The 25,999-nt window shown below is 43.0% G+C and overlaps 1 protein-coding gene across 4 annotated transcripts in view; it reads right to left on the minus strand.

Annotated features, from left to right (window-relative positions):
• DPYD (dihydropyrimidine dehydrogenase) overlaps positions 1-25,999 on the minus strand; it is a 520,906-nt gene that overhangs the window by 261,820 nt on the left and 233,087 nt on the right. For all 4 annotated transcript variants that reach the window (XM_088673792.1, XM_035123774.3, XM_088673794.1 and 1 more), the window contains 2 exons: positions 8,891-8,998; positions 5,506-5,675 (listed from right to left, as the gene is read on the minus strand). In XM_088673792.1, coding sequence (XP_088529918.1) covers positions 5,506-5,675; positions 8,891-8,998 — 278 coding nt within the window. The remainder of the gene's footprint in view (positions 1-5,505; positions 5,676-8,890; positions 8,999-25,999) is intronic.

The raw sequence follows: 25,999 nt of genomic DNA on the forward strand, positions 1-25,999 counted from the left end.
TTAAAACTACGGCTTATCATCCACAGTCGAATGGCTTGACGGAGAAATTTAATTCGACCCTGAGCCGGATGCTAAAAACCTATTCCATCAATCATCCTAACGACTGGGATGAGAGGCTGCAACACTTCCTATTTGGTTATCGCGAAGTGCCGCAGGAGAGCACAGGGTTCAGTCCTTTTGAACTCCTATTTGGTCGACAGCCACGAGGACCCCTAGACTTGATGAAAGCAGCGTGGTCAGGGGAGGAGCAGATCGACAGCCCTGATGTTGTGACGTATCTACAGGAGCTGCAGAGCGACCTTCAAGAGCTACGGGAGCAAGCTGCTCACAACTTGCAGCAGGCACAGCGTCGACAGAAGCAGTGGTATGATGCACACGCAAGAGACAGATCTTTTCAGCCCGGTGACAGTGTGCTCGTGTTAAGAACAAGACGTCGAAAGAAGTTGGAGATGTCGTGGGACGGTCCCTTCAAAGTGGTCGAGAGGATTTCTGCGGTGAACTATTTGGTAGAGTTAGATGGGGAAGGGAACCGATGTAAAAACTTTCATGTAAATTTACTTAAGCCTTATTTTGACAGAAATAAGTTGGTGTTACAAGTAAAGGGGAAGATGACACAAGGAATTCATTTAACTGGGTGGGGAGAGCTGAGTAAGGGCACAACTCTAGCAGAAGTGTCATTCGATGAAAGTCTGACCCCAGAGCAAAAGGAGCAGTTAAAAATAGTCCTCGCTCAGTTTGCCCAGATCTTCTCAAACATCCCAGGGAGGACCAGCCTAGCAACTCATAAAATAGATACGGGGGAAGCAAAACCCATAGCTACCCCCCCTTACAGGGTGACGGGAGAGCACGCCGACTTGGTCTCTTCAGAGATCAGGGAGATGCTTGCACTGGGATTGATTGAGCCCTCTTACAGCCCCTGGTCATCGCCCCTGCTCTTGGTCAGGAAGCCAGACAATACCTTTCGTCCCTGTGTAGACTTCAGAAAGTTGAACCAGGTGACCGTGCCGGACGTTTACCCCATGCCACGGGTGGACGACTTGGTTGAGACCATAGGAAAAGCGAATTATATATCTACACTTGACTTAACAAAAGGGTACTGGCAAGTGGAAATGGATCCCTTAGACAAGCCCAAAACCGCTTTCATCACTAGAGATGGGTTGTTTGAATTTAAAGTGTTGCCTTTTGGATTAAAGAACGCGGCAGCCACGTTCCAGCGACTCATCGATAGGATGCTAAGGGGTCTGCAAACGTTCGCCCTTGCTTACATTGACGACATAGCGGTATTTAGCCCATCGTGGAGAGATCACTTACAACACCTAAGTGTGGTCTTCCAGAGGATAAAAGCGGCAGGTTTAACAGTAAAAGCGGCTAAGTGCCAGATGGGGAAAAGACAGGTAAAATATTTAGGCCATGTTCTCGGAGGGGGAGTGATCAGGCCAGATACTAACAAAGTGGAAGCCATCAGAAGCTGGCCGGCTCCCAAAACTAAGAAGCAGGTGCGTGCCTTTATAGGAGCTATAGGTTATTATAGGCGTTTTATTCCCCAGTTCAGCACTCACGCGGCTGTGTTGAGTGACTGCACGAAGAAAAGTCTCCCGGACAAGATTATCTGGACCACACAGTGTCAACAAGCTTTTGAACTTTTAAAGGCTGCTCTGATGACAGAGCCCATTTTAAAAGCACCTGATTTCTTTTGCCCTTTTAATTTAATGACGGACGCATCAGGTGTTGGTTTAGGTGCAGTACTGGCACAGGAGAGAGAAGGAGGGTTTTTACACCCGGTGTTATATATCAGCCGGAAGCTATTGGAGAGGGAAAAGCACCTCTCTACCATAGAACTCGAATGCCTAGCGATTTTGTGGTCCGTAGGTAAACTGAAGCCTTACCTGTGGGGCCGAAAGTTTACCCTATATACCGATCACTCACCGCTGAAATGGCTAAACCAAATGAAGGGTAACAACAGCAAGTTAATCAGGTGGAGCATGCAGTTACAGGATTACACATTTGATGTCAAGCACATAAGTGGGAAGGAAAACATCATAGCGGACGCTTTATCCAGGTATTTTTGAGAGGTATAGAATGGTGCAAATTATTATATGAAATGGTGGGAACCCTAGCAAGACATTTGTGCTAAGGAGTTATAATCTAACACATGCCAAACATGATTTATCTGTGTACAAGTTTATGAGATGTGAATTTAGTTGACTTTGTAGTATGGATGTTATAGAATGCATTGATGTATTTTTAACCCCAAGCCCATTGCTTTGGCATTGCTCTAGTTAATTAAGAGCAAGCCGACACAATGTCTTTGTGGTGGGGGGAGATATGTGACAAATTGAAGCACTTTTAAAATGTTTATTCCTGCCCGGCTGGCAAAGAGTTAACCCACCTCCAGCCTGACTGGCATAGAACTCTGATGGGGGCGGGACTGTGCCCGGTTTTAAAAAAGGAGGGAGAGTCGGTTTGGTCAGTTAGGAGGGAGAGGGAGGAAGGTGGGGTGTGGTGTTATGTGGTGGCTTGTTAGAAGACAGTGAAGAGGCTAGGACAATTTAAAGTTAAATGTTTGACTGAGTTTATTTTGTACAACTGGAACAAAGCTAATTAATAAATGACACGTTAAAGAATCACTTATGTTTTTAACACAATAAAACTTCATCTCTGTTTTTGCCAACAAGAGGTCCGTCTGTATTTTTCCAGCGAGGTACCAGGACTCACAGCCGTGGTGACTCAAGAGAGGGCAAAACTCACCTCAGGCAGGGAGGTGGTGGTTTGTGTCCTGAAGTTACACGGAGGAGACTTAGAAGGGTAACCTGAGGTGCCAAGAAGTTGCCAGAGTGCATAGGGCAAACTTCTACAGTGGGGGAATCCAACTGAGGGAGACCCTTTACTGGAGGCAAGAGGTTATTCCTGGGGGACAGCCTAGAGTTTCTTAAGGTACCAGGTCACGCAGGCTGGAAGGCTCTCCTTACTTAGAAACCCATTAGTAAAAGGGGTTTATTTTTGAGGCGGCAGGACCAGAGGGTGGGTGTTTTCCCCTCTGGATTCCTGTGTCGCAGTGATAGTAAGGCAGAGTGGGACCAGGGTCGTCACAGCTGTCAAGCCTCCGCTTAAAGACCTCCAAAGAAAGAGACTCCACCACACTCCTTGGCAGCAAATTCCACTGTCGAGCAGCTCTTACTGTCAGGAAGTTCTTCCTAATGTTTAGGTGGAATCTTCTTTCTTGTAGCTTGAATCCATTGCTCCGTGTCCGCTTCTCTGGAGCAGCAGAAAACAACCTTTCATCCTCTTCTATATGACATCCTTTTTATATATTTGAACATGGCTATCATATCACCCCTTAACCTTCTCTTTTCCAGGCTAAACATACCCAGCTCCCTAAGCCGTTCCTCATAAGGCACTGTTTCCAGGCCTTTGAGCATTTTGGTTGCCCTCCTCTGGACACGTTCCAGCTTGTCAATATCCTTCTTGAACTGTGGAGCCCAGAACTGGACACAGTATGACCAGAGCGGAAAACAGTGGTACTATTACTTCCCTTGATCTAGATGCTATACTCCTATTGATGCAGCTCAGAATTGCATTGGCTTTTTTAGCTGCTGCATCACACTGTTGACTCATGTCAAGTTTGTGGTCTACCAAGACTCCTAGATCCTTTTCACATGTACTGCTCTCAAGCCAGGTGTCACCCAACCTGTATTTGTGCCTTTCATTTTCATTTTTATTTTGCCCAAGGGTAGTACTTTACATTTCTCTCTGTCATGGTTGGTTCCATGAAGAGGTGCCAGTTAGAGAAAGCAAGACTAGGCTAGATTGTCTGAGTCAGTATAAACTTAGGAACATCATAGAGTTCCCAAGAAGACCACAGTCAACACCTCATAGCAATATATTATTTCCAAGTGGCTGGCACAGTGTTATGAGGCGGCAAAAACCACCAGGTGTGAGACAGGTTTATTATATCTCAATGTCTTCCTGAGGGGAAATATTTCCACACTTGTATAATTTTAAGTTACATGAAGGTTTTCTTACGATAGAAAACTCTCCTCACAGTTGGCAGAAACATGCTGCGAATAAAGAACCCGTCTTGCATGCACTTGTTTCTGTATTTCATGGCCAACTCTAAAGGGCTTGAGGTTGGGCATGTGCCAGGGCTCCAAGAGTCCGTGAAGAATCCACCAGCTCAACAGCGCTAGGTTCAAAAGGAGGCACAAGAGACACATTAATTGACACACTCTCAGGGCTGGTGCCAAAGATTGGCATGTCTGACGAAAGCCTGATGGACCTCCTTCTCCTCTTCAGCATGTTCACCTGTCTCTCACCCTGGGCCTGATAACAGGGGTGGTGAGAAGGAGGAGGAAATGTCATAACTATCTGCCAAGCAAGCAAACAGGTAGAATAATAAGAGCAGCAAGCAATTAGTGATATGGAGGTAGATGCACTGACAGAGGGCCCATGGAGGATGTCTTTCCTGGTTAAAGGACACTCACCGAGGACATTCAAATTCATGCAACTGTAACTCATTTTCACGAATGGTATGTGATGTTCTCCCAGATGCACCAGTAAAGGCAGATATCAATGTAATGTTTCGTTTATTTTTACAATCAGAGAGTAGAATTAGTATTTGTTTTATTGTGGGCCTATTCTATGCTGGCTGCCTCACACACAAACACCCACCTGCCTGCTGCCTCTGGCTGAGGTTCCAGCCTCCTCCATTAACCTCCCAGAGGGGTCTTCCCTCCAAAACATAACAATAAGTAACAAACTTCTTAAAGGGATAGCACCACATGAGAGAAGCTGCCTCTGGGCTTGTCTACGCCTCTGCTTGTCCCGTGCCTAGAAAGCATGGGTCCGAGCGCTTTTCTGCTTGACCTGAGCTTTCTAGACACGGGTCCAAATGATTTCCCCACTGCTCTGCTCCTTTCCCAGGGAAAACTAGATATTTAGCTCTAAATCAAAGCAAACATAAATCTGGAGAAAACCTGAATTGTTTCGACTGAGCACTAAAGAGCAGTTTTTTCCCAGGGGAAAGTAGAGGGACAAAAGGAAGTGTGGATAAGTCTCTGGCTTTCTGTTGATGTATTTGTTTTCAAACAAAAGCAGTAGGGAGCAAATGATAGGCAGGGAGTAGGGGAAGAACTATCTTGTCCTTTGCTTGCTAGCCACCATGTTGCTCAAAGTTTCTCCTTTCCAATGCTATTTTTCCCCCTGTCCTACCATGGGCATGGAGGGGAGGGGTATAGACCTCAGTATCTTATCCCCTTGGATGAAAGAAAGTAAATTGTTTGGGGCGGGGAGTCAAATTTTCAGTGTAACAAATGGCCCATTGGGAAATGGCTGCTCCCCTCACCCCCAGTTCTCTGATCAACTCCCAAGCGAGCTGGCTCCAATTGCCCATGTTTTAATGTTAGGGGAATGTGGCAATAACCCTCCCCCCAAAAAACCCCCCAGTGTTTCATACCTTAATGTATTTCCTATTAGTGCTTCCGGTGTTTCAATTTTGGGAAAACTTACCTCCTCAGGGACAGCCCGTATATTGGTAAATCCTTTCCTGAACACCACAAATACGCGACGAGCTCCACAGCGCAAGGCTGACGTTGCGCAGTCAAAAGCAGTGTCACCTGCTCCAAGAACAATCACTGCTCCCTGTATTGATGGCAATGGAGAGCGACAGGCACACATTCCTGAATGATGAAAGGAAAACCCCATTTTCAAGGAGGGGAAGGAGAAGAAAAAAAACAGAAAGCTATTTCTGCATGACAGCTCAAACGGCACTTATACTCGAAGCAATGTAAAATTGCATCTTGCAGTTTCCGAGCATGGAGAGTCACTATCAAATTATTCTGCTTCATTGGAAGACAGTTTTATTCCCATTTTTAAGATATGCTCATACATGTAATTTCATAGTCAGTACCCTTTAGCAGCACTGCCTTCCTGTCTTGGCAGGAAATAAAGTGCAATGCATTTCTTCTTTAAAAAATAAAAATAAAGGGGAGGCCTTGTCAGATTGAGTGAAACTGATTTAAGATCCTGGTATTCAAAAAATTAAACCTTTGACTCATTCTCATTCCTTGAGAAAGAGAGAGGGAAATCCTGTTACCAGAAATTCTGTCTGTCACCCGATCTAATGTGACTAGAGTCCCACTTACTCAAGGCTCCACAATTGTGGAGGTAGATTCCAAGTGGCAGAAACTGAGGCTATAAAAAGGGAAACAGCTCCAACCACTCTTACTTTGTGAATCATGTCCACTGAAACAAAATGGCGTCCTGCACACGGGAAGAATATTCGTGCTTCATATCTAGGGCTCCTGGCTCTGGTTCAATCTACCTAGAGCCTGTTGTCACCACCATATTTATGTGTGTGCATACATCAGGTGTGGGGAATCTTTGGCCCTCCAGCTGTTTCTGGACTACAACTCCCATCATGGCTTTGGCCATGCCTGCCATATTTGCTTCCTACTTGTTTTGTTTCTTAAAAGAATTATGATGAGAAATATGAAAGTCTGTACAGTGTCAATAAGTCACTGGCTGGTAAGGTACAGGATACTGAGAAAGACTTAAAAACAACAGCCCTTAAAAGATACAAAAATCCATACAATGTGTTGCACTTTAAAAGCAGGCAGAATGCAGCTAACCACTGATTAAACGAATTACTGTAATTTTTAAAATGATACCATAAATAGAATAAACCTGTAATCTGAAGGGGCCTGTGATAGTTTCATTCAAAAGACTATGCTTTTTTTAAGCATATGACCAGTGGTCTATAATTCTTACGTTTGTGCTGCGGTAGTTGTGAATTTTCACAGCAAGGGTGGAGAACAACAAGTATCAATTTCTTCCAAGACCAAAAAAAGAGAGTTAAACACAGGCCTTTGGAAACTTAAAAAAAAATACCACCAAACACATGGAAACCTTCAGCATAGCATAGTACATAACCATTTATTTTTCCATATGGAGACAGAATTGAATTTTATCAGGACTGGGTCACATTTTCACCAGTTTTATTTCAGACAAGTAAAGTACCACAGTAGTTTGGGGCAAAAGAGTCCATTGAACTATTTCCTGAACCCATCCCCATGCTGAGGATATTTCCTTCTGATTGTTTTTTTTCTGTTTTCTGTTTTCTGTTTTCTGTTCTTTTATTGGGTTTTCTTCCTGACCATAGTCACTTTAACAAGCCTAGCAAATCAGGGATCACATTAGAAATATACATAGCTAAGATTCAGAAATGTGCTAATGTCACTGAGGGCAAATAAAACTGCTTAATGGATCCACTGCCCCTACCCACAATTATTTTATTTTATTTATTTAACAAAATTTATATACTGTTTTAATGTCAAACAAAAACCCACCACAACCTCTAAGTGGCTTAACAACAGTAAAATCAATAAATCAAACAATAAAATATTGATGAAACGGGTATTGAAATCAACATTAGCTAAAATGGGTGACCACATTTGCTTTTCAATATAATGACTGAAAAAAGGGACACATTCATAAGCTGCTGGAAATTTCAATGAGATGTTCCATCCTCTTTCACTAATGCCTAGATTCCATTCAACTCATGCTTTTGCGTAAACCCAAATTCTTCCCACGATACTGAATTTAAGACAAAGGGTTTTGACCCAAGAGGTGAGCCAAGTGCCAATTGTAAATAATTGCGAATTACCTTCGATGCAGAGATTGGAACGCTGAAGTAAAAGGTTTAGGCCCAAAGTACCACACATTCCTGGCCAATGCTGCCACAGGTATGGTGAGTTGTCAGGTCTATTTATGGAATGGGCAACTTAGTTGTATTATGGTTCTCATGTGGAGCTACCACCAAATGTCTGTAGTTCTTGGCAACTTCCACAAGGAGAAACACACTGCTTCAATAAGTATTAATATTCACACAGGATTGAATAATTCAGCCTTGCCGAATTTCATAGGTTCATAGACTCCACCTCCCGAAGACTGCAGACAGATTTCAAAAATGTTCAGCATCTTATCCTATGAGGTGACCCGGGGGGGGGGGGGGCTTTCTCCCTCTTTAACCAGAAAAGGCCTTGTCGCCACTTTAAGTGGCACCATGCTTGGTCTGTGAATGTCGCTGGGCAGAATACGCCCAGGAACAAGGCAACTTCAGGAAGTAGTCTCATATCCTACCTTGGGTTATTATTGCAGCCGGTGGTAGAGAGACCAATGGGAGACTTCGCCTCAAAATAAATAAATAAATCACTGGGAGCAACTCTGTCATCACTGGGAGCAACTCTGCCATGCAGCCCTATTGCTGCAATTGCTGGAGCAATGACAAAGCTATTTTTCCTAGCAAAATGAAGACCGCATCCCTCTGCTGATTTGCATTTATCATGGTAATCCTCACAACCCTATATATATATAGAGAGAGAGAGAGGGGGGGGGAGGGAGAGAGAGAGAGAGAGAGAGCCTCTACTTACGAATTTAAAGCGTTCCGAACACATATTTGTAAGTCGAAAAAATTCGTAAGTCGCGTCCCATAGGAATGCATTGGGAGAAAAAATTCATAAGTACAAGCAGCCCTATCTAAAAATTCGTAAGTAGAAAAAAATCCTATCTAAACGGCATCCAAGATGGCGGACGGAGCTCCATTCGTTAGTAGAAACATATTTAAGTAGAGTTATTCGTAAGTAGAGGTACCACTGTACACACACACACACACACACACACACAGTATATAAAGGTGTCCAGAAATATTCCCCACCACCACTTTAATGGAAAACTATTGTTTTTTTTTCTTTTCTTTTTTATCCGCCAGTTTCTGAATTACTACAGATCCTGATCCTTCATATTTTGTTTTTGCATTAAGCATATCGAAATGTGAGGATATAAATGCCTTGTTTAAATATCTTGGGAACATATCACCATGTATCTTTTCAGCTACCTGGTTTACTTGCCATGGCCACCAATGGCAGGAAATCTTTAGATGTGTAAAATCCTTGATCCACTCCCAGACCTTGAAATACAGCTTCTCTCTTTGGTTCTGGTAGACCTGATGCACAAAAAGTAGAAACGGTATGTGAGTATGTCAAGTATTCATAAGAAAGGAAAATGTCTTCATCCTTTCAACCATTAAAATAGAACCTATAAAACTTTGCTGACAAGCAAAGATGACAATCCATGAGCATTACATTTTGTGCACGGTAACTTTTTTATTCAACAAAGGCATATTAATCATCAAAATAATTTATATAATGTTTTCAAGTGGTCAAAATGTTTCACATCTATTATACACAGTAGTTATAACTATCATGCAATGTCAGTGAATATTCTTATCCTCTGTATTGCAGGTGGGGAAACTGAATCAAAGAGAAAGGTGTTGTTTGGCCTGAGCTCACCTAGTGAGTTCATAGCCAAATAAAGACTTGAAGTGGGGGGTAATCCAAACCCTCCAGAGCAGATTTTGAGGAGTGCAGGGGGAGAGAAGAAGACGAAGAAGTTACAATATGCAGACAGAAATCTTTGCACTAATGGGATGGCTTTGTTGGATACAACCCAACTAAACCATTTTGATATTTGTATGATTTGCATAAGGGCTTGAGAAAAGAGCTCTTCATGTTGATTACACATATTTCAGCACTAACAACTCTCTACACAATTAGGGCTCATCTTTATACCACCACCACCCCAAGATCCTGTACACATTCAGAAAGATCTACTGGGTACCTCTAATAAGGAAGGAAGGGCAGTTGCCATCAGGAAATATATCTCCGTTGAGCTTTTCTTTCTCACTGTAATAAATACTGATAAGCTGCTACCCGACAAGGATTTGTTTCAGCCACTTGAATGGACAAGTGTAACAAATATTTTACCAGTCACCACAGTGTTGACACATTGTCTTTTCGGACCTTAAAAGCCCCTCACTTGAACTTCATATGAAAGAATACACCAAGTGCCATTTTACTTCACTCTGACACCTCAGTTAAGACAAGAAAATGTCTGAAGGCAGGAAAATAAAGCATTTCTCTGCATTTGGAACGGGAAGACATTATGAGTGCAAAAAACCCAACAACGACACTTAGAAAAAGAAAATCCAGAGATATACCTGCAAGGCTGAAGGCCCCTGGAAGACCATATCCCAGGCATCCCCAAACTGCGGCCCTCCAGATGTTTTGGCCTACAACTCCCATGATCCCTAGCTAACAGGACCAGTGGTTGGGGGAGATGGGAATTGTAGTCCAAAACATCTGGAGGGCCGAAGTTTGGGGATGCCATACTCACTGCCAAGAGTCATTCAATGCTCCATCAAACAAAGAACACGCAGATACCCACAATGCCCCCACACAACTGAATGCCCATAAATTTCCAAGGAAGCAAGCACAATATCTATTTCCCTTGAAAACAGAGGTGTCAGAGCAAAAACTGGCGTGTGTGTTGCATTTAAGAGGAGGAACTCTTGGACCAAACTCACCATCCCAGATGCGGGTGGCGCTGTGGTCCAAACCACTCAGCCTCCTGGGCTTGTCGATCAGAAGGTTGGCGGTTCGAATCCCAGCGACAGAGTGAGCTCCCATTGCTCTGTCCCAGCTCCTGCCAACCTAGCAATTCGAAAGCATGCCAGTGCAAGTAGAGAAATAGATACCGCTGTAGCGGGAAGGTAAACAGCATTTCAGTGTGCTCTGGTGTCCCATTGCGCCAGAAACGGTTTAGTCATGCTGGCCACATGACCCAGAAAGCTGTCTGTGGACAAACGCCGGCTCCCTCGGCCTGAAAGCGAGATGTGTGCTGCAACCCCATAGTAGCCTTTGACTGGACTTAACCATCCAGGAGTCCTTTACCTTGATATCCCCCCCCCCTTTTTTTTTACATCCCTGACTTAGCCCTTTCACCGTTCCTCAAAGAACAAGACAGGCAATGTAATGTGACATCAGAATGAAAGTTGATGAAAGTTGTATAATTATGATACATTCCCAGTTGCATCTATTATACCACAAGTGCAAGGATGTCTCCTCATTGCAGCCCTGTGTGTGCTGCTTTCCTGGAACTGAGCTGAAATCCCTTGAAGTTTTCCCATTGACTTGTATCGAGAGAAAGCTTTGGTACTTCAGCCCCTGAAGCAATTTGAGGCAATGCAAATAGATAGGCCCCTATTCTTTACTACACAATACAGACATTGTTATCCCCTCATTTACTACCCTGACTACTGTAGAATCAACCTCCTGTGTACCTCTGTTTCTTCCTAAAAATGGAAGGGGTGTTCTTTCTGGAGCTTGCTATTCCTTAGTGAATACGCGGAGACTGTCTCACTCTCACATGCCTCCTCCCCACTAGAAGGAGCTGGTTTGGATGGTGGGAAGATGAGACAAGCCTGGTGTGGGGAGGGCATGGGCAGGGAATCAAGAGGTACAGTGCTACCTTGGGTTACAAACACTTCAGGTTACAAACTTGCTAACCCAGAAATAGTACCTTAGGTTAAGAACTTTCCTTCAGGATGAGAACAGAAATTGTGCTCTGCTGGCGCAGCGGCAGCAGGAGGCCCCATTCCTAAAGTGGTGCTTCAGGTTAAGAACAGTTTCAGGTTAAGAACGGACCTCCGGAAGGAATTAAGTTCTCAACCAGAGGTACCACTGTACTTTCCTCTTCCCGTTGCTAGTCTCCGATCCTCATTCTCCCTAATGAAAGCCCCCACAGCCCATTGGACCCATCTATGGGACCATCCGCTTCCCATTCTGTATTTCCCCGAGGCTCATGCCCCACTCAAAAAGCCACTCCTAAGTTTGGGACGTGGGGCAGAGAGCTGCAATGGGAGCCTGCTCACACTAGTTCTGAATCATGGGAAGAGCCTCTGCACATCCAACAGGCTTCTCCATTGCAGACCTTACCCACAGCACATGGTGGGAAAGGGGATGAGGTGACAGTGGAGAGGGCCCTCCAACATTGGCCCTCCTGTGAACCATTTCCTACTTTTTTTTTTTTACAAACAGCGTCAAAAGGTGAAGGCACATCTCGCAAAAGATGTGGAGCTCCTCAGAAGATGCAATCTGAGGCAATACTCTCTCTCCAGCCTCTTGCTTTTGTGTGTGTGTGTTTTGTGCACGTCACAAAAGCAGAGGTGCATCTAACTAAAGGCTTGTTAACGCAGAGTATTAGTAAGCCCTGGGGGGAAGCCATTCTAGAGGGGAAGGAGGCTTATTAATAAATTAGGAAGAAAATAAAAATGATGGTTTTTAAATGGCAAAGCTATTAAGCAGTTCTTTTAAATCAGTTTTTAACAAGGAAAAAAATAAGCAGAAGTAACTATGCTGCAATTAAGAAAGTAATGGCCCAGATCCTGAGTTGCAGTTAAGAGTTCTCCAGCGCAGCTTCTGGGAGGGGCTGGCTAGGTGGATTTCAGTTCATCCTGCGGCTGCCTGGGAAATGGAGGCCTCCTTCTCCCGGACTCTGTAATCATTGCTGGTGACAGGGAACTCACCTGACAAGTTACCAAGACTTTCACCTATACACACAACCACTGCCGACAGTAGCACCTCCAGCACAAGACGAATGCAAAACACTCTGCTGAAGGAATCTCTGCCTCACAAAGACAGGGCTAAGATAGACAGACACATTTATAGACTGATGGTGCTGGGCTGGGAGTGGGCTTGTGTGTTGAAGAATAAGTTTACATATTTTCAAATAAAATTGAAAATGCAGGCAACAAAAAAGGTAAACTCAGCACTTAATGGTAAAACAAAGCCACTCATTAAGAGGGTAGTAAATGAGTACATAAATAAAAGATTAAATTGGCTGGTTCCCATCTTTAGTATAGCCTGTAGGCTAGTTCAGAGTAAAGATTGCTAACTATCGACTATGTAGCCGCAACCTAGTCAGGAATAATATACGCCTCTATAGTTGATTGGATCATGGCCAGAACACCAAGGAGCTTCCACATGGGAAATAATGGAAAACAAGGTGCTATGACAACTTTTAAAACCATTTTCATCTCCCACAGTGAGCTCAGTTCTGCAGCCTTTTTCTTTTTTGGACAGATTAATTTGGAGAGAGCAAAGCTGTCAGCAGTCAGGTTTGATCTGCAAGTACCTGTACTACACCTGTCTCTCTTTTTCCCCCCTCTCTCTCTCTCAAATGCACACATTCTCCTGTAGTGTATTTTATAAGTATTTTTGATTTGTGGGTCCTCCCCCCCCCTAAAAGTGAGGAATGAATGGTGAAGGATACATATTTAATTTTTTAAAAAAGAAAAAAGTTGGGCATGCCGGCCTGTAGGAGGAAACCACACTGACAGCTAAGCAACATTCAATTTTCTGGTCTGTGGAGCCATGGTGGAAATTACAAATCCAGGACTTTATTCACCTGTGTGTGAACATTCTCCGCTGGGTGTGAATATGTGCATACTGACTTCTGGCTTAAGTGTTGCTCTTGTCTTAACAGACCCTGTAGATTTTACTCCATGTGCACTATAAAGGTTTAAAGGAATTAGGAGCACCAATTCATGAACAATTATTTGCGTAGGAGAATAAAATCCCAAATTTCATAATGCAGAAAAGACCAGTTCAGGTATAACAGGACTATTGGAAAAAGTACAGCTTGTTTGAGGGTAAACAAGTGATGAGCTTATTTCCCTGGGTGCTCTGATGGCTTCAGGTGGAACAGATGGCCAAGCATTCCAAAGGAAGTGAGATAGTAGTAATGGGGGATTTCAACTATCCTGATATTTGTTGGATGTCAAACTCAGCCAAGAGCATAAGGTCGAACAGATTCCTCACTGGCCTTGCAGACAACTTCATTGTCCAGAAAGTGGGAGAAGCAACAAGAGGATCAGCCATTTTAGATCTGGTCCTAACCAATAGTGATGACTTGGTTAGTGGGGTAGAAGTGGCAGGATCATTAGGTGGGAGTGACCATGCTCTTCTGGAGTTTATTATCCAGCGGAAAGGAGCAACCAAGCATACTAAGGTCCAAATTCTAGACTTTAAGAAAGCCGACTTCAGAAAACTTAGGGAAACGCTGGGTGAAATCCCATGGACAGTAATACTAAAAGGGAAGGGAGTTCATGATGGTTGGGAGTTTGTTAAAAGGGAGATATTAAAAGCACAACTTCAGGCAATACCAATGAGACGGAAACATGGAAGGTGCCTAAAGAAGCCAGGCTGGCTATCTAAAGAACTTTTGACTGAGTTAAGATTTAAAAGGGATATGTACAAAAAATGGAAAAGGGGGGAAATCTCCAGAGAGGAATTCAAACATATAGCCAGCACGTGTAGAGACAAAGTCAGAAAAGCTAAAGCACAGAATGAACTCAGGCTCGCCAGAGAGGTTAAAAGCAACAAAAAGGGCTTTTATGGGTATGTCCGTAGCAAAAGGAAAAACAAGGAAACAGTGGGGTCACTCAGAGGAGAAGATGGTGAAATGCAAACAGGGGACAGAGAAAGGGCAGAACTCCTCAATGCCTTCTTTGCCTCAGTCTTCTCCAAGAAAGAAAACAACGCCCGACCTGAAGAATATGGAGCAGATGATTCAGCAGGGGAAACACAGCCCAGAATAAGTAAGGAGGTAGTACAAGAATACTTGGCTAGTTTAGATGTATTCAAGTCTCCAGGGCCAGATGAACTACATCCAAGAGTATTAAAAGAACTGGCAGAGGTGATTTCAGAACCACTGGCAATAATCTTTGAAAATTCCTGGAGAACAGGCGAAGTTCCAGCAGACTGGAGGAGGGCAAATGTTGTCCCTATTTTCAAAAAGGGGAAAAGAGAGGACCCAAACAATTACCGCCCAGTCAGCCTGACATCAATACCAGGAAAGATTCTAGAGCAGATCATTAAGCAAACAGTCTGTGAGCACCTAGAAAGAAACTCTGTGATCACTAAAAGTCAGCATGGGTTCCTGAAAAATAAGTCATGTCAGACTAATCTGATCTCATTTTTTGACAGAATTACAAGCCTGGTAGATGAAGGGAACGCTGTGGATGTAGCCTATCTTGATTTCAGCAAGGCCTTTGACAAGGTGCCCCATGATATTCTTGTAAAGAAGCTGGTAAAATGTGGGCTAGACAATGCTACCATTCAGTGGATTTGTAGCTGGATTACTGACCGAACCCAAAGGGTGCTCATCAATGGCTCCTCCTCATCCTGGAGAGTAGTGACTAGTGGGGTGCCACAGGGTTCTGTCTTGGGCCCAGTCTTGTTCAACATCTTTATCAATGACTTGGATGATGGGCTTGAGGGAATCCTGAGCAAGTTTGCAGATGACACCAAGTTGGGAGGGGTGGCTAACACCCCAGAGGACAGGATCACACTTCAGAATGACCTTAACAGATTAGACAACTGGGCCAAAGCAAACAAGATGAATTTTAACAAGGAGAAATGTAAAGTGCTACACTTGGGCAAAAAAAATGAAAGGCACAGATACAGGATGGGAGACACCTGGCTTGAGAGCAGTACATGTGAAAAGGATCTAGGAGTTTTGGTTGACCACAAACTTGACATGAGTCAGCAGTGTGATGCAGCAGCTAAAAAAGCCAATGCAATTCTGGGCTGCATCAATAGGAGTATAGCATCTAGATCAAGGGAAGTAATAGTACCACTGTATTCTGCTCTGGTCAGACCTCACCTGGAGTATTGTGTCCAGTTCTGGGCACCACAGTTCAAGAAGGATACTGATAAGCTGGAACGTGTCCAGAAGAGGGCAACCAAAATGGTCAAAGGCCTGGAAACGATGCCTTATGAGGAACGGCTTAGGGAGCTGGGTATGTTTAGCCTGGAGAAGAGAAGGTTAAGGGGTGATATGATAACCATGTTCAAATATATAAAAGGATGTCATATAAAGGAGGGAGAAAGGTTGTTTTCTGCTGCTCCAGAGAGCGGACACGGAGCAACGGATTCAAACTACAAGAAAGAAAATTCCACCTAAACATTAGGAAGAACTTCCTGACAGTAAGAGCTGTTCGGCAGTGGAATTTGCTGCCAAGGAGTGTGGTGGAGTCTCCTTCTTTGGAGGTCTTTAAGCAGAGGCTTGACAGCCATCTGTCAGGAATGCTTTGATGGTGTTTCCTGCTTGGCAGGGGGTTGGACTGGATGGCCCTTGTGGTCTCTTCCAACTCTATGATTCTATGATTCTATGATTCTAGGTTGGCAAGCACAACGTGCCACCTATGAAGATTACACAGAATCACAAAAATGAGGAGTTGGAAGGGACCCCGAGGATCATCTAGTCCAACCTCCTGAAATGCAAGAATATGAAGCCATCCCATATGGGGATTGAACCTGCAACCTTGGCATTATCAGCACCGTGCTCTAACAGGCAGTTTAAGAATTTGTAAAATAAATAAAGTATTAAGTGCACAGCAGCACCAACATGCTACTCGTTGAAGACTTGCAGTCCAGAATATTCCTGGGTCTCAGAGAATTGAAGCTATTGGAACTGAAACCAGGGAAGAATTTGGTCGTGTTTGTGTATAGCAGCATCATCAACAGAGTGCGCTGCTCCTTACATAAGTGCCTGTTCATTTTGTGGGCAATTGAGCAAAGCTATATTTGTGATCCTGTCATCTGAAAGCAGTATTTGGGGACGTTTTCTCAGTTACCATTTCAATACGCCACCTCTCTGGCACTAAAGGGCACAGAGAACTTTGTTAAACAAAGATCAAGTAATGGACAGATGGGAGAGTGAAATCAAGATTATCGGATAGAGAGCCAATAGTCACACTGGAGAGACACTCTTTGGTAATGAACAGCCACCCAGCAGAAACACACTTTCGGAGAGAGATCAAATATTGATATATCACCCAGCAGTCACCCAGAAGAGAAACAATTTGGAGTAAAAAAACAACAACACCCCCCCCCCCACTACATGGGGAAGAACATAACTGAGAACTAACATAGAGACACATAATATGTATAAAAGCCACCAGCAATAAGAGATACAGGAGAATAACATCTGAAATAGATAAATGATTTGGAAGTAACATGCACTCAGGACAGATGCCATTTAAATAGATGTTGGACATCTCCACTTCTATGGTGAGTGCAGTAAATGCCCAGGAGTCACATGCTTTGGTAATACACATGCCACTCTCAAATTTAGCTGCTGCAACGCCTATTAAACATTTCTGCTCCCCAGGTTGTTTTACAATCACCACAACCCAACAAAACAACCCTTTTCTAGCATTTATATTATACAAGGACATATATTTAAAAGGTGGATAGGTCAAACCCTGTTCCAGCATCATAAAACCTGAACATCCCAATTATTATAAAATCAAAATGATTTGTTCCAATCATCCAAAGGCTGACACAGTGAACCTACAATGCTATAAAGCTTGCCAAACTTTTCAAAACTCCTAGAAGAAAGGGCTGTGATATTGCAGCGGGAAATGTCTCCTTGAACTAGGGCTGCTTGAGAAATTTGATTTCTGTGAATTCCGATGCAAACAGAATGTGGACCACAGCTCAGACTTCACTCCATTGGTTAAAAATACTGACAGGCTGGAGCAGCTACCTGGCTCATTTCACAGAAATCACTTTGAAGGGCACATGCGTTTCCACCATAGTTGTCTTCCTTTGGAGGCTGGTGGAGAGCTGAAGGTGGGTTTTGCAGCAGTTTGCCAAATATTTATTGAGATATTCTAACGTTCTAAACTCTTAATTCTGATAGCCAGCCTCTTGAATAGCTAAAGTTGTGAAACGTGATCCTTTGAATGTTTAACAGCCCTTGGAAAAAAATCCCTTTAAGTTATCCATTGTACACAAAGTTCTTTCAATGGCTTCTTGCATTTCCATTTCAGAGACAGCATGATGATTGTTAACATTCATAGGTTTGCAAAAACAGAGAAGATGGCTTGTACTTTGAGTACACAGAAAGTAAACACCCAACGTGCATAAAAGTACATATTCTAAATTCAGTCTGCATAAGCATCACATAATGTTCCGGGAAACTCTGATCTCTTCAACAAGCCCATTTAGAAACAAAGATGGTAATTACGTACAAAAACTATTATGTTCAAAAACGAAGAAAGGGAGTACTAGAAGTTTCAAATGCTACTTCCTTGTGATAAGTACAGTAAGATAATCAAACCATTTTAAAACAATCTCGAGTTGGATTTTCATCCTATATATTAAAACCGTTTATACGTAAAACCACAAGGTGACATATAACAAGAGAACATTTACAATTTGTACTATTAACAGTCTTGCATTTGGCAGCTTCAATAAAACAGTGACTTAGAGCCTGTCACCTTGTGCTATAATAACAGCTATAGAATACTAAAACACACACTGCAATTGTATATTCCTCATCATACGAATATGTTCTTAACAGGATCCCCTCCACTGCTACCCCGGGAGGGGAAAAGAAAGGACTTACATTCCTAAGGAAATGTGTAGACTTCACATTACATTGTTAGACATTTTGCAATTTTAACATAAAATATTTATTCATGCTGGAAGACACAGCCTCATCCCGCTCATTCATTAAATATATTTATTTGAGAACAAATCTTTTTGATTGAATGCTTTGTAAGGAAAAGCCCTAGGACTCGCAATGTCACCACTCGGCAAGCTATGGAACGCTGATGTCAGTGACAGATCGCGTGGGCCACTGGATGTGACAGCTCATGCCTGCAGGATGTCCTCTGATGGGAAGTGCATGAAAAAGAATTACAGGTAAAGTTTGCTTTAAGTGCCGGAAAAAATGAATATTTATGCGCCTCTTTCGCAAATGGGAATATCTCATAGGGAAGGTGCACGCTGTCTGTTACTCGAAGAATTTCGCGAAAAGGCGAGCATGACAATAAACCCAAACAAGGAAAGAGAGGCGGCAGGAGAAAATACACCAGCTCTTGGCTATTAAGATTCATTCCAATTAGAATAAAACGAAAACAGAAAGGCAGCAACATCTCTAACTAGATACTTGGTATAGAGTTATTAAGGTTGGATTTTCGGAGATGAAAAGAACCAGACGCTTCATAGGTAATCGCAGGTGACCAGTATCTCTCAAGGTCAGGCTGGCAGCAGTTGGCACGCTAGCAAGGTCTGTTTGTTGTTGTTGTTTTTTAGGAAAAGAAGACCACCCTTTACTGCAAGCCCTTCCCTTTATGCTGGCAGTTTGGTGACTTCCCATTGCGAAGTTCAATCAAATATGGATGCTCCCCTCTTTTCCCCCCTGGTGTTTGGATTTGTGGGGGTAGGGGCTGTTTTTGTTGGTTTGCTATGTATGTTGATGGAGATAAGTGTTTTAATTACTTCTTTAATGTCTGGGCTTTTGTATTTTTCTCCTCTCTCCCTCTTTATTTCCTGCTGTTGAGATTAATGCCTCATCTCCACAGCAGGTGCCACTTTGATTATTATTATTTTCCTCTTTTTCTTTGGAAGACTGACTGGACAGATTTATTTTGTAACATAACTGCTTCTTTTTTTACACACACACACACAAACACACAAAAATACATGCATATATATGCATACATACACACTTAATTGGAGATATCCAAAGCTAACCATACTTAAGCGTAGCCCCACTGAAAACAATGAATTTAACTCACTTGATTTTAATGGGTCTACTTTGAGTGGATATTTTTTTACTACAGTAATACCTCGGGTTACGAACGTGATCCGTTCCGGATCGCAGTTCGTAACCCGAAAAGTTTGTAAGCCGAACGCGACCCGAAGCGCCATTTTGCATATGCGCAAAGCGCGCTTTTTGCAATTTCCGCACTTTGCACATGCACAGACCGCACACGCCGCTTCTGCGCACACGCGCGCAGCGAAAACACTTCCGGGGTTGCGCAGTTCATAACCCGAACTGTTCGCAAACCGAGGTGTTCGTAACCCGAGGTACGACTGTACAGTAGGTGGTATTTTTGGTTTTTGTTTAAATTAATCCTAAATCGTAATTCTCCAGCGAAGCCTACCACTTCATAATAAGAAAAATAAAATCATGGTGGATAAAATCATGTGTCAACGACTCACAAGTTAGTGTTTCCTTCAAGGGAGAATTGAATGGGCCATTCCCAACATTACTTCGTTACTGTGCGTGCTTAAAATGAGGGATGGATAAACCTTGTGACCATTCAGATGTTGTTAGACTACAAGAGATTTGTCTTCAAGGCAAATCTTTAAAAATGTAGTATAAACACTGACAACTGGGAAACACTGGCCTGTGAGCGCTCCAGTTGGAGAGCAGCCTTTACCAAAGGTGTCATGGGCTTTGAAGAAACTCGATCTCAGGACGCAAGGGAGAAACATGCTAAGAGGAAAAGCACTCTTGGCAAACCCTCACCGTGATCAACTCCCACCCAGAAACCTATGTCCCCACTGTGGAAGGATGTGTGGATCCAGAATTGGCCTCCACAGTCACTTACGGACCCATTGTTAAAACCGTGTTTATGGAAGACAAACTTACTTGGCTACGAGTGATCGCCAAAGAAGAAGAAGAGAAGAAGTTGTTAGACTACAAAAGTTATCAACTCCAACCACTATTGCCAATGAGCAGGGATTGTTGGAGCAACATCTGGAGGGTCACAAGTTTTCCACAAGTCGTTTATAGATTAAAAAAAAGAACTTCAAAATAATGAAGTGTTTCAAAGAATAATTGGAAGAAGCAGAGGACAAATGAAAGGCTTTCTTCTTCCACAAGTGCCTTTTGGGAAAACAAATTATCTGGCAATCACCAAAAACCATCTGTATGTATTTACACATTACAACATCTACAAGGGAACTTTCTCATCCCTTCCCCGCAACCAGGAACTACTGCAAACGACATGTAAGCTTGAGGAGGAAATGCCAATTTGTGGTGATGGCACAGGGCCTCTACCTGCGCAGTCCAGGCATTCCCAAGTCGTGCAGGGAAGTTCTACCCTGTTCCTTTTGACATCAGTAGAAACAGAAGAGGCTTGCTCACTGTGGGGAGGGTTGTGTGGTGCGCCAGGCTGCCTGCTGGAAGCCCATCTCCTTGCCATCTCTCCCCTCTCCCTCCTGGTAAGCAGCAGTAACACACCTGTTGGGAAGCTAGCATCGTGACACCACACCACCACCAAACGGCTTCTGAGTAGAAGCATCCATGTGACTGGAAGCTCTGCATCAGACCTTCCCTTCACCACATGGGAAGGTCTGGTACTGAATGGCTGGGAAGGAAGATATGTCTCTATTATGCTGGCAGCTTTTTAAAACTACTGTGTCCCTCCAGTTGCACATCCCCCCAACATTTTTTCTGATGAAAATAGGCATGTCCTATTCTATAATGATGGTGGTGGTGGTGATTTTATTTACACCCTACCCACTAAACCTTTTTAAACTTCTCTACACAGGCCCATAGCTGCCAAGTTTTCCCTTTTCTCACGAGGAAGCCTATTCAGCATAAGGGAATTTCCCTTAAAAAAAGGGAGAACTTGGCAGCTATGCATAGGCCTGTCTTCTCTACACAGGCCTTTTGAATTATGGTGCTGGAGGAGACTCTTGAGAGTCCCATGGACTGCAAGAAGATCAAATCTTTCCATTCTTAAGGAAATCAGCCCCGAGTGCTCCCTGGAAGGACAGATCGTGAAGCTGAGGCTCCAATACTTTGGCCACCTCATGAGAAGACTCCCTGGAAAAGACCCTGATGTTGGGAAAGATTGAGGGCACTAGGAGAAGGGGACGACAGAGGACGAGATGGTTGGACAGTGTTCTTGAAGCTACGAACATGAGTTTGACCAAACTGCGGGAGGCAGTGGAAGACAGGAGTGCCTGGCGTGCTCTGGTCCATGGGGTCACGAAGAGTCGGACACGACTAAGTGACTAAACAACAACAACAACAACACAGGCCTGTCTTCAGGTATCTTCTAAAGGTTGTATAGTTACTCATCTCCTTGGCTCAGGGTTCACATAACTCCGTATCCTCCAACATTTCTCCAATGAAATGACATGCTAAGGAAAAGCATATATTCCAGGATCAAATCAGAAAGTGGGATGGCCTCTGTATATCCAAGAGGTCTCTAGAAAATAAGGACACTTGAAGCATCTGCAGATGTTGCTAAACTACAATTTCCATCTTCTCTGATCATTGGCCATACTGTCTGGTTTGACATACTGGCCATACTGCCTTGGTGTCCAATAACACCTGGAAAGGCACAGATTTCCCATTGGTGTGCATGGGGATGTTAGGGGTGAGACCAGTGCCTGTGGCCTCATGCCTCCTACTTGCAAGGTTACCTGTTTGGCAATAATGCCTCAGCTCAATGTACTCAATAAACTTAAGTTAGTTAAGTGTATGGGATTTCAAAGGGTTTGCTCTGAGTATGACTTAGTCAGATATTACCCAGTGCTGAATAAGCAAATATTTGTCAGACAAACAGAAATGATCTATACTAATATGTTGGCCTATAGAAATATATCATTTATGTACTGTTACAGAGTGTTCTTAACTTTGTGGAAATTTTATTCTATTAACATTTTGTATTTTCAGGTCATAGTATTATTGTTGTTGTTTCATCACCTGCTTTTTAACTGACTGGACAATTATTTATTTAGCTATAATAATAATAATAATAATAATAATAATAATAATAATAATAATAAACATTTATATATTTATTGTAAATTAATTTCCAAATGATCAAATATCAATATAAATGCTTTGAGGATAATATAGAGGGAAAGTGCAAAATAAGTTTAAAAAACAAAAGCAACCATTTAATCTGTCTAGTAGGTGGAAAATGTTCTTTTGCATATCCAGTTGCAGTAACAAACCAGAATCAAAAGAGCCTCAAAAAATAAGCGTGTGCCTTTAACTTTTATCACCCTCACCCTCTTAAAATTTGCCCTCACTGATTACAACTTGCATCCAACTTAATTAATTGATTGATCGGTGAAGGCAGATGTTTAATCTACTAAATATTATTTAATTGGCTGACGGCCCTAGTGAAAAACATTGTATCAGAAAGGCAAACTCTATGCTAATTATGCAGAACACATTTATGAACAGGAACAAGAAGGAATCTTGACTCTCTTTCGCATAATTTTCCTGGAGGAGGAAGACCATTTGGTTTCCCATCACATTTTAAATGTTAGAATCCCTTTATGCAGGAGGGGGGAGCTTCTGTGAAAACAAATGATGATAATTCATAACTAAGGGACATCAGAGCAGAAAGCACAAAAACAAAAGGCATGGAAGGAAAAGGACTTGGACACTGAAGTACTTGTATGCAAGGGTCCTGTATTCGTGAGATGGAAAACCAGGAAGAGATGGCCATCACAAGGGCGTGAATCACATGACCTACTTTTGCATGTTAGAAATCAGCATATTTTGCCATTGTTGCAAGGTTTATAGTGTTGAAACAGACTGGCAGGCATTTCAAAACATACAGTATATATGGTATCTCACCAACACAATATACCAAACAACAGAAATAACAGACTCACTGTGCAAGTACAACAAGTCAGAGCCAATCTACAATCAGGAACGTCTCCACCCCCATCATTCTGCCCAGACACTGAGGTCCAGTGCCGAGGGCATTCTGGCGGTTCCCTCACTGCGAGAATTAAGGTTACAGGGAACCAGGCAGAGGGCCTTCTCGGTAGTGACACCCACCCTGTGGAACGCCCTCCCATCAGATGTCAAGGAAACAAGCAACTACCTGACTTTTAGAAGACATCTCAAGGCACCCTTGTTTGGGGAAGTTTTTAATGTTTGATTTCTTATCATGTTTTTAATATTCTGGTGGGAGCCACCCGGAGTGGGCATGATATTATTATTATTATTATTATTATTATTATTATTATTATTATTATTATTTACACATTACAGAAACCAATCCCCAACCTAGACGGAGGAACTAGATGGAGGAACTGATGGGAGTAGTGGGCACTAGCTTGGGAATGGCTGATTTAGAGAACAGTGGCGATTTCTGCCTTTTTCCTGGATATGCACATAATCTAATAAACTGGGATAGTTTGTGAAAGAACCCTTCAAAATCCCTTGAAAGTACTGAAGCAATTTGGAACATTGGCTGAGCATTGAGCATTGAGGTGGTCAGCACTGATAAGCAAAAAAAAAACACTTAAGGAAAGCCAGTCAGCAAGTTACAGCTCTTTAAGAAAGCTCCGTTCTGTGTGACTCATTTTTAACTTTAAATAGCAACTGTGGTGCGAACAGACATGTCTTCATCCTTTTCTCCTGTGCAACAATCCCAATTAATATTCTCCACCCTGGAAGTATTTGGTAGGAGAGAAGATTCCTTTTTTTTTATCTGCTTGCTTAAGAGTCCTGGTGCCAGGCTCTTCCATCTGATCAAGGGACAAAACAGTATCTTCTTAATAGAATATAAGGAGAGGCAAATATCATTAAACACAGGGTCGGTTTCATTGAACACAATGTCTGTGCAATATACAGTGTTGTTTGTTTTATCTGCTCATCTACTAAATCTGCTCATCCATGATGGTGTACATGAGATTTATTATCCAATTTTATTCTGCCTTCACAACAGCCCTGTGAAGTAAGTTGGGCGGAAAGACTGCAACTTGCTCAATTCATGTCTGTGCAAAGGATTTGAAGTCCTACATTATATCCATTGAATTTTTTTTGCTAACTTTCCCCCAATTTCCCTGCGACTTTAATGGCCAAATGACAAGCAGGTAAAGCTTTTCCAAGTATACAGATGCAAACTCTGCTTGTCATGCAACCTTTACAGATGCAGAGGATCTGGCAGGAAAGAAAAATTGGCAATCTTTTTTTTTTAGTGTTCCAGGTATATAATTTACAGGTAAAAACAAGAGGACTAACATTAGTGCTTTGTGTACAAGAGGCCTGACAGGAACAGAAAGATAACACAGCTTCATACCTTGCCACTTTGCTCAGCTTCTTTCTCTACGTTCTGTTCTGCCAAGGCTGAAAAAAGCTGAAACGGTTAGCCATGAATCATGATTTGCTGGGCTTAAGAGTCCTGCACGTATTTGTAAGAATAAGTGAAGAAACAGCTGCTGGGAAAGGGAGGAGGGGGGATAAAGTGGAAGATTGCTCCAGACCTCCCTCACTCTCTGTCATCCTGGCTACAAATCTGAAAAGGTCACAAGGGAAAATGAGTTTAGCGATCTCAGCCTGGGGCCAAAGCCAGCCTTTATAGAGCATGTGAAATTTCAGCGAAGGCAATGAAGTAGGACCGTTCTCACGCCAAGGCTAAATTTCCACTACTAGGAAACAGGTCACTTCACACAATTGGGCCCAAATGGCCAATGTTTGGCAGCATCCCAGCACTGGCAAAGCAAGGTACTGCATTTACATCGACATGTTACAGCTATCTACTCTTCTTCTGCGATGCAATATCTGGAAATATTATGCTACCATGTTGATCCATACCATCAACAGTCCCCAAAGCACAAGGACTCTCATCAATTATTGTTTGTTTGACGTGCGTGATCATGCTACAGTGCCACCGAGCGACCATTCTTCCTCACATTGTGTAGGGACTGGATCACTGGCCATATGAGAGGGACATGCTCTGATCCAACCCTTTCAGAGTTAATGCTGAGTCAAAGGAATGGAAGGTATCTGCAGGTCTATTCAGATGTTCCTTACAGAGCAGAAACTGTAGCTGAATAGGAATCCCAGGTGTGTGTACACCTGCCTCCAACAGGAAGGGGCTGAATTGATTTGAACATGATCCTTGTTGAGTTTTTCTTTTTTTTGGGGGGGGGGGGGGTTGAATCCCTGAAGGACAAATTGAGCAAGACTTGGCCCCACCCACTACCTGTGCAATGTGTGATTAGTCTGAAGGCGACTGTCTTCTCTGTGCACATGGCTTTCAACATGGAGACGGGAACCCCAGCCTATCAGAGCACACATTGGCTGAAGAATGTGTTCTGCAAATACACAGCATCACTGACAGGTGGGTGGGCTTTGACCCACATGGTCCCATTTTAGCCCAACCCTCAAAAGGTTGAGGACCTCTGTGCTAGCCTACCCTAATTTATTAGCAGGGTGTGGATCTGTTGCCAAATATTGGGAGAAAGGAAAGGGGTGAGAAGGGGATAGCACCATGTTCAGAGGGAATATCCCACGAAATACCAGTTGCTGGGAAAGC

Source organism: Zootoca vivipara, chromosome 7, assembly GCF_965207765.1.
Source record: "Zootoca vivipara chromosome 7, rZooViv2.hap1.1, whole genome shotgun sequence".
NCBI classification, from domain to species: Eukaryota; Metazoa; Chordata; class Lepidosauria; order Squamata; family Lacertidae; genus Zootoca; species Zootoca vivipara.